At 56.8% G+C, this 9,270-nt stretch overlaps 1 protein-coding gene across 1 annotated transcript; it reads right to left on the bottom strand.

The window, feature by feature from the left end:
• Positions 1-339: 339 nt before the first annotated feature.
• Positions 340-8,434, bottom strand: ZNF839 (zinc finger protein 839). Its single transcript, XM_060181373.1, is given in 9 exon segments — positions 340-1,195; positions 1,335-1,411; positions 2,171-2,279; positions 2,390-2,491; positions 2,587-2,764; positions 3,743-3,835; positions 5,101-5,356; positions 5,358-5,920; positions 8,091-8,434. Coding segments are annotated over 9 exon segments (2,052 nt in total). The 5' UTR covers positions 8,358-8,434; the 3' UTR covers positions 340-788.
• Positions 8,435-9,270: the final 836 nt, after the last annotated feature.

Genomic DNA, 9,270 nt, shown 5'->3' with positions numbered 1-9,270 from the left:
CACACATGAGACCCTGGGGCCGCTGGAAAGAGGCCCAGGCCGCAGCCTCAGCCCTGTCTCACGAGTTAGGCTTTATTGTTTCCCTTTGCTGACCTGCGAGCCAGAAGGAGAAATGACCTGTCAAGTGTGGCCCAGAGTGGCCAGCTTCTTTACTTTACTGAACCCCAACGTTTCCAGCACAGACCAAGTCTGGTGAGGGCAGCAGAGGCTGAGCAGAAAGTGGCAGAGGCAGAGGGCTGGTGACCGGGCACGGTGTGAGGGTGTCCCAGCTTCTTGGGGGCCAAGCTGAGGAATCCCTGCTGGGTGAGGCTTGGTCACGATCAGAGAAAAAGTACCAGGCAGAATGACATCGTTCTTTATAAATAAAACATCTGTTTATGCTGGTATCCACACTAGAAAAACAGACATTACTCAGTACAGACCTGAGCAAGTCCCTACAGACAGCAGCTCAGCCGGTCTCCAAAGGAAGCCTTTCGGGTGTGCCCACCGGCAGGGCGGGCCCCTCCACCTGGGTCACGATGGCAACGGGAGGGAGCCTGAGGGGGACAAGAGGAGCCCCTTGGGGGTGCGGGTGGCAGTCATCTCCTTGTCCTGGCACAGCCCGGGGCCCCCAGTAGTGGTCTCCAGAGTCCAGGCCTCGCCGGTAGCCATGATGTGCCCCAGTCCCATCTGGTCGGAGTCCGGGTCACCCTCGAGGCTCCTGAGCTGGCCGTCAGCGGACAGCTGGCCTGGCTGGGGCAGGAAGATGTTGCCTGGCTGCACATCTGGGGACGGAAGTTTCTGCCACCTCAAGAGTGCAGGCCGTCACTGGGGCTGGATGATGGGCCACGTGAGGGGGAGGCCTGCACCCTGTGGAGGTCTCCTGCTGCTATACCCACAGAACTGCCAGGTGCCAAGGGTCCCGCTCCTCTGGAGGCCGGCAAGGAGCCGTAGACACCCCCGCTCTGCAGGCTGTGCCCCGTGTCCTGGTCTGGGAGGGGTCCCTGAGCATTCTCCTCAGGGAATGCTGCCACCCGCTTCTGGGCCAATGTCCCTGGCTCCCCCAGCTGAGGGGAAAGAGCCAGGCCACTCACACCCCGATAAGGGACAGTAACGTCTGCGTAGCCGGTTCTGGCTTCAAAGTCAGCTACTGGCGGCGGCACGGCGGCACCTTGAGGATGGCGAGAGACACTCCCGTTGATGCGGGCGGCAGGCCCTAGATGGGGGAGAACAGGTGAGTGTGAGTACAGGGGTGGCCTGCTCCCTGGACCCAAAACAAGCTCGCCCAAACTAATGCTCCCTTTGTTTAAAAGATGGATCTGTAGGGGCTGGGGAAGATAGCATAAAAAGAGTACCTTTGTGCCTGAGGTTCCAAGGTCCCAGGTTCAATCCCCAGCAATACCACGGGGCAGAGCAGAGCAATGCTAAAGTTCTAAAAAGTAATAATAAAAGGACTTATTTTTATGAGAGAAGCCCGGTCGTAAGCTGGCGCTGGGGGTGAGTCTGGAGCCTCCAGGACCTCGCACGTCCAGGTGCTGTGACATACTGCAACCACCCCGACGCCTCACATCTTTTTTTTTTTTTTTTTAATTTTTTTTTTTTTCCTCCTCCAGGGTTATTGCTGGGCTCGGTGCCTGCACCATGAATCCACCGCTCCTGGAGGCCATTTTTTTTCCCCCCTTTTGTTGCCCTTGTTGTAGCTTCGTTGTGGTTATTATTATTGCCCTTGTTGACGCAATTCGTTGTTGGATAGGACAGAGAGAAATGGAGAGAGGAGGGGAAGACAGAGAAGGGGAGAGAAAGATAGACACCTGCAGACCTGCTTCACCGCCTGTGAAGCGACTCCCCTGCAGGTGGGGAGCCGGGGGCTCGAACCGGGATCCTTACGCTGGTCCCTGCGCTTAGCGCCACTTGCGCTTAACCCACTGCACCACCGCCCGACCCCCATCAACTTTCTTTTTTAAAAGATTTTATTTATTAATGAGAAAGCTAGGAGAGAGAGAACCAGCCATCACTCTGGTACATGTGCTGCCGGGGATTGAACTCAAGACCTCAAGCTTGAGAACCTAATGCTTTATCCACTGTGCCACCTCCAGGACCACCTCAGATCAATTTTCTAGCAGAAAGAAGTCACAAGCTCTCTTGGTGGCGCCTGGAGGGGCTGTCAAGACCCCAGTGGCAGTCCGGGCACCTGAGAGCGGCTTCTGCCTGCTGGCACTGTGGGCGCAGGGCTGGGTGCCGTCCTGGGACAGAGGTCCACTTCTGGCCCTCTTCAGTGCAGCCAGGTCCGGCTCCATGCTCTGCGGGGAGAACAGGGCCGCTCGGACCAGGAGACCCGCTGCCGGACAGCCGCGAGTCCGGGACCCCAACCACAGCCGCTCAGCGCACAGGCGCCCCAGACCACACCCACCTGGCACCCCCTCTTCTGTGGGCCAGGCTGCTCCAGCTCCCACCCGGCCCCTCGTGGCAGGTGCCCGTGGGTGGAACGCCATCTGGGTGCCTTTCGTTCCGCCTCAGGAGTTCACCCGGGATTCCTCATGACTCAGCCGCCTGAGGAGAGAGGGCCAAGGAGTCCAGAAGCAGGCAGGTCACCACACGAGAAATCACACGGCCTCCAGGGGAGGTCGCTCGGTACCTTACTGTTGTTTATTCGCAGGGGTTCCAGAGAACGTGGGCTGGCACTGCTGAGGTAATCTCGGCACAAGTTCTTCACCATCTCATGCAACTCTTCAAATTCCTTGTATACAGCCAGGAAAAGAGGCTTGGCTGGGTAACCTTCCTCAACCTTTGTGAGATGACAACAACAAAGAAAAGATTTAGGCCTGAGACAATGACTGGTATAGAAAATAGAGATTTTTACAGGGCAGGTCACAAGACCCATGTGATACCCTCAGCCACCTGTCAGTGGGCTCACCAGGTAGGGCACCTGTCTTGCCGTGGCCTGACCCAGATTCAAGTCTGCCACCACAAGGGAGGCACTGTGCCAGCAGAGGGAACTTCAGTGCTGTGGTGTCTCCCCCTTCTCGGACCTGAATGAATGGCCTGGCCTGCTGGAATCACGTGCACTCGGCCTTGATTCTATAAAGAAATAATTTCTCTCCCCACGCGCGCACATGTGGCAGTCACCAGAGGATCAAGAGCCCGAGGTGAGAACAGGAGGCCCCGCGGCTCGTGGGAGGAGGACCAGGCCTCTGCTCCTCAGGGGCCCGGCTGGTGCTTCCTGGGACTGCAGAGGGGAAGGCGGCGAGGGAGGGAGAGGTGCTGAGGAAACAGGCCTCGAGGGTGGGGGCTGCGGCTGCCGCTTTGACCCCCTCACACAGTGAAAGCAGCCTTTGTTGTCAGCAGGACTGACAGACTCACCTCTGCTCTGTCTGGGAGGAAGGAGGCAGTCCGGCTCTTTTTTGTAATTTTTTAATTTTTTAAACTTTTTTGCCTCCAGGGTTACTGCTGGGGCTCAGTGTCTGCACCATAAATCCACTGCTCCTGGAGGCCATTTTTCCCCCTTTTGTTGCCCTTGTTGTGGTTATTGTTATTATTGGATAGGACAGAGAGAAATGGAGAGAGGAGGGGAAGAGAGGGGGAGAGAAAGACACCTGCAGACCTGCTTCACCGCCTGTGAAGCGACTCCCCTGCAGTGGGGAGCTGGGAGCTCGAACCCGGATCCTTACGCTGGTCCTTGCGCTTTGCGCCACCTGCGCTTAACCCGCTGCACCACCGCCCGACCCCCAGTCTGGCTCTTTCTACACTAAACGCCAAGACTCACCTTCCCGAGGAGAAACTCGTAGACGGTCACAGCCTGAGCCAGCCGGAACAGAGCCAGCTCCACCAGATCCCCACGGCCGCGCTGCTGGAGAAGCTGCCAGAAGAAAAGCACCTGGAGTCTTTGGAATCCCTGCAGGGCCTTCCCAGTCCTGTGGCCGGGAGGCCAGCGGCGTGCAGAGCTCCAGGCTCGCATGCGTGAGGTCCCGAGTTCAATTCCAAGCTCGGCACACGCCTGAGTGCTGCTGTTTCTCTCTCATATTAACATATCAGTCTTTGGGCTGCTAAGTCAGCTCAGCACACCGGGAAGTCTCAGCGCTGGGACGTCTCCCACCCACACCTGTGTGCTTTCTTCCACCAAAGCTCTGCTCGGCTCTGGCTGATAGTGTTGCCTGGGACTTGGGAGCCTTAGGCATGAGAGTCTCTGCACAACCATTATATCTTTCCTCACTTGTTTCTGTTTTTTTAATCGAGGCAGAGGCAATGGAGTCAGAGAGAAGAAGTGAAGAGAGACCACAGCACTGCAGCTCCCTTTAATGCAGTGGGTTCGACCCCTCCTTTTTTTTTTTTTTTTTTTTAACTCAGAGCACTGCTCAGCTCTGGCTTATGTGGTGCTGTACTGGGACCTTGTGAAGCTCAGGCACGAGAGCCTTTTTGCATAACCGCCTGCTGACTCTCCCTTTTAAAAAGTGGCCACCAAGTCGGCGCCACAGAAAGCACAAAAAAGAAAATTCTCCCAAATTAGTGGTGAGACGGCCTAAAGTGTGAGCGTTTCTGTTTATTCAGGAGCGGACTCCAGTGCTGCAGGTGGCTCATCTGGGGTGAGGGGGCTGGGGGGAGTGTTGGTGGCTCCCCCCATCTGTCTGCAAGAGTCGAGAGAAGCCTGGGGCCGGGTGGTGGCGCACCTGGTTGAGCTCACGTTATAGTGCGCAAGGACCCAGGCTTGAGCCCCTGGTTGGAGCCCGACCTGCAGGGGGGAAGCTTTGTAAGTGGTGAAGTAGGGCTGCAGGTGCTTGTGTCGCTCTCCCTCTCTATCACCCCCTACTCTCAATTTCTGACTGTCTCTAGCCAAGAAATAAAGTAAAAAAAAAAAAAAAAGTCGGAGAAGACCCCGCAGCAACAGCAGGAGAATGGGCTCTAAGAGGGATGCCTCGCCAGAGCCAGGCACGCCGCCCCCAATAGGCAGCATCCTCACTCACGCGAGAACACAGCACACCCAGCTCCAGGACAGCAGGGATGCAGAACTGTCAGCAGCAGACAAGTTACCTGCAGGCCACTCCGGGCTGACGGGGCCCCTTCCTCCCCTCCAAGGGCTGGTGTGAACACTTCCAGGGGGGCCAGGCCCCGTCCTTGACAAGTTACCTGCAGGCCACTCCGGGCTGACGGGGCCCCTTCCTCCCCTCCAAGGGCTGGTGTGAACACTTCTGGGGGCCAGGCCCCCGTCCTCGCCTCCTTGTGGCCCTGGACCGCCCTGTCCCCGGCTTTCCCAGGTGGGACTATCTCAGGCTCAAGGTGGCCATGGCTGGGGTTGAGTTTAAAATGTCGGGCCAGGCCCCCCTTCCCAATGTAGCATTTGTCACACGCCTGACACTTAAATGCTTTGGGCCTCAGTGAGCAGCTGGAATTCAAAGAGCCCCTGCTTGTCCCCTGGCTCCTCCTCCTCCTCGAGGCTCAGCTCCGAATAGTCGTCCGAGTCTGAAGGGTGACCGTCGGCCAGGTCCTCTGTCTTTATGAACTTGTAGTCCTTCGCCTTGTGCTTGGGAGGGCGGGAGACGCGCCCAGAGCGCGTCTTCACTCATAAGAGCCTTTTCGGTTTCTCAGGGTGCTTTGTGTGTGTGCTGGCAATGAAGCCATCGGCTGAGCTGGAGGAAGATGGGGTGACCGCAGGCAGGTGAGCGGCTGGGGCCAGGCCCCTCTCGGCGGAGAGCAGCTGCAGGGCGGGCAGAGGCCTTCGCACAAGCACCTACAAGGGAGGCTGAGGGCCAGTCAGGAGGCAGGGCTGCAGCCTGGTGCTCAGGAGGGCCCCAGCACCGGGTAGCTGTGGGCTGGCGACGCTGAAGAGCCTTCCGGGTGGCGGGCTCAGCCTGGCTGCCTGGGGCTGGACGGTGACCAGGGGGGACGTCGGCCTCTGCTGCCTGTCTGTGCTGCCAGGTGACACCTTGACGCATCCGGCTTCCAGCTGCTTAAAGACAGAGAGCAGTGGTGTACTGAGCAGTGGCGCCGCGGTTCTGTTCTCTTCAGTTCACCAATGAACACATTTCTCCCCGCCCCTCTTATTTATTTTACCAGAGCCCGGCTCAGCTCCAGCTTACAGTGGTTTTGGGGACTGAACCTGGGACCTTTGAAGCTTCAGGCATGAAAGCCTTTGCATAACTGCATAACCACTATGCTATCCCCAACCACTGAAGTCTTTTTTTTTTTTTAACTGCCACCAAGTTTATCACTGGGGCTCAGTGCCTGCATGAATCCACCACTCCTGGTGGCCGTTCTCTTCAATTTTTTGTTTTTAATTATCATTTTGACGAGACAGAAATTCACAAGAGAAGGGAAGATAGAGACAGAGAAACACCTGCAGACCTGCTTTACTGCTCCTGAAGCTTCCGTCTGCGGGGGGGGGGGGGAGGGGGGGGACTGGGTGCTTAAACCTGGTCCTCAATCATGGGATGTGTGCTCTCAACTGGGGGCGCCACTGCCTGGCCCCATAACTGTAATGATTACAACAGTGTTTCTCAATCCTTCTGGAAAAAAAAAAAAAAGATGACTTTATCCCGTCCATGAGTGAGTGTAAGCACTTGCACAGACAAGTAAAATACTGGGTGGGTAACTCCAGGAGCAATAATATTGTGGGTGTACAAGTCTCGGTGCTGAAAAACTTTTTGTTGAGTCATATTTTACTTCCTTGCTCAGTGCGTGGCTTCCTTGAGAGCAAGTTTTGCTGATGCAGTAATTCCTAACCTGGGGATCGGCCCCAAGGACTCCATAACGCCCAACCAAAAAGATCTGTGTACTCCTATGTTCATAGCAGCACAATTCATAATAGCTAAAACCTGGAAGCAACCCAGGTGCCCCACAGCAGATGAGCCGCTGAGAAAGAGCAAGGTTTGCTTTGGTGACCTCTTAACACAGCACAGAGTACCGTGGCTGACAGGCCCCAAAACTACATTATTTCCCCTCCTGATAACAGTATCACTTTACTGAGGAAATACTGATTTACAGGAGCCGTGTCGGCACAAGGATACATTTCCACGTTTCCCCAAGATACAAAATCCCGCTATTGAGAGCGCTGTGGCCAACCCAGGAGGGCAGCTTCAGCCTGCGGCCACGCTCCCGGGCTCTGGGCCGGGCTCTCGGTGCTGGCAGCCCGTCAGTCGGGGACCCCGAGGAGCCGTGGCGGGAGGACTCTGCTACAGACCCTCAACCTCTCAGAGTTTCTTCCTTAACTGTAAAAGGCTGATGCGGGGTTAAGCTCAAAGCGCAGGGACCGGCGTGAGGATCCCGGTTCGAGCCCCCGGCTCCCCACCTGCAGGGGAGTCGCTTCCCAGGCGGTGAAGCAGGTCTGCAGGTGTCTGTCTTTCTCTCCCCCTCTCTGTCTTCCCCTCCTCGCTCCGTTTCTCTCTGTCCTATCCAACAACGACGACATCAATAACAACAACAACAACAATAAAACAAGGGCAACAAAAGGGAATAAGTAAATGTTCAAAAACATTTAAAAGAAAAAGCCAACAACAAGGGCATCAAAAGGGAATAAAATAAATATTTAAAAAAAAAGAGTAATAATTTCTGGGGCCAGGTGGTGGCGCACCTAGTTGAGCGCATATGTCACAGCGCGCAAGGACCCAGGTTCGAGTCCCCCGTCCCCCACCTGCAGAGAAACGTCACGAGCAGTGAAGCAGGGCTGCAGGTGTCTCTCTGTCTCTCCTCCTCTCTGTCCCCCCTTCCCTCTCAACTGCTGTCTCTATCCAGTAAATGGATAAATAAAGATCATCAACAATAATCATAGTAATAATAAGTAAATAGAAAATCAAAGCCAGGAAAGGCTGCTGACTGTTGTCTCCCCGCCTCCTTCCGTGGGAGCGGCGTCCCGGGCGAGTGCGCGCACCCCGCGCCCCGCACCGCCCCGCACCCCGCACCACCCAACGCCCCGCACCACCCTGCACCCCGCACCACCCTGCGCCCCGCACCACCCCACACCCCGCGCCCCGCACCACCCCACACCCCGCACCACCCGGCGCCCCGCACCACCCAGCGCCCCGCACCCCGCACCACCCAGCGCCCCGCACCACCCCACACCCCGCGCCCCGCACCACCCAGCGCCCCGCACCCCGCCCCGCGCCCCGCACCCCGCCCGGCACCTGCTGCTGCCCCTCGGGCTCCGACAGGCGGCCGAACGCCCCGGGCCTGTGCGGGGGCCTCACCTGGGGCGGCGGCGGGCGCGGGGGCTGGGCCGAGTCCCGCAGCTCCCAGGGCGGCGGCTGCGCCTTCGTCACCCGCTCCAGGACGCGCCGCAGCTGCTCCGGGTCCAGCGGGGCCAAGCGCGCGGAGCTGCCGCTCGGGCCCGGAGCAGCCAGGCTGCCGCCGCCCTCACGGAGGACCTCCGCCTCCAGCAGCACTTCCGCCATGTCTGCCGGGGCCGGGGCTCGAACTCCAGTCGCCCCGACGGCCGAGCGCCGGCGGCGCCGATGTGCGTCACGCGCGTCACGTGAGGAGACGCTGCCTACGGGTGCCGCGCAGGCCTGGATACCTCGGGAGCGAACGCGCCTGCGTGAACCGACGCGTCTGTTGACCCCGCCCCCTGCCGTGGCCAAACCCCGAGAGCGGCTCTGTTTTTATTGTTGCATCTCTTCTTTGAAGGAATTACGCTTTAGGGCGGAGGGTGGATAGATAATGGTTATGCAAACAGACTACATGCCTGAGGCTCCAAAATCCCAGGTTCAGTTGCCCACACCACCATAAAGCAGAGCTGAAAAAGTAAGAAAATCAAATAAATAAATGGCTTACAGTGGACACTACAGTACAGTAGTTTGCAAATTGACACGCATAACATTTCCACGTAACAGCACAGCCCCCCACTAGGTCCTCCTCTGCCATCAGGTTCCAGAACCTGAACCCTTGAGAGCAAATCTGTCTCTGCAAAGAAGCGCCTTCTTTTCTTTTCTTTCTGTAGCCCAGGAGGTGGCATAGCAGATAAAGCACTGGACGCTCCAGTATGAGGTCCTGCGTTTGGCCCCCTAGCATCACATGTGCCAGTGTGATGCCTTGGCTCTTAGTGAAAAGATCTTTAAAAATAAAATAAAATAACACCAAAGTCAAAGACTCTGGGGTGGGTGGGTGGGGAGAATACAGGTCCATGAAGGACCTAGTGGGGGTTGTATTGTTAAATGGGAAACTGGGGAATGTTATGCATGTACAAACTATTGTATTTACTGTTGAATGTAAAACATTAATTCCCCAATAAAGAAATTTAAAAAAAAATTAAATAATTTAAAAATTCTCATTTTTGTTTTTACTTATTTATCCACCCCCACCCCCCTT

The sequence above is a fragment of the Erinaceus europaeus genome, chromosome 22 (genome assembly GCF_950295315.1).
Source record: "Erinaceus europaeus chromosome 22, mEriEur2.1, whole genome shotgun sequence".
NCBI classification, from domain to species: Eukaryota; Metazoa; Chordata; class Mammalia; order Eulipotyphla; family Erinaceidae; genus Erinaceus; species Erinaceus europaeus.
This window is presented reverse-complemented; position numbering and strand designations above follow the sequence as displayed.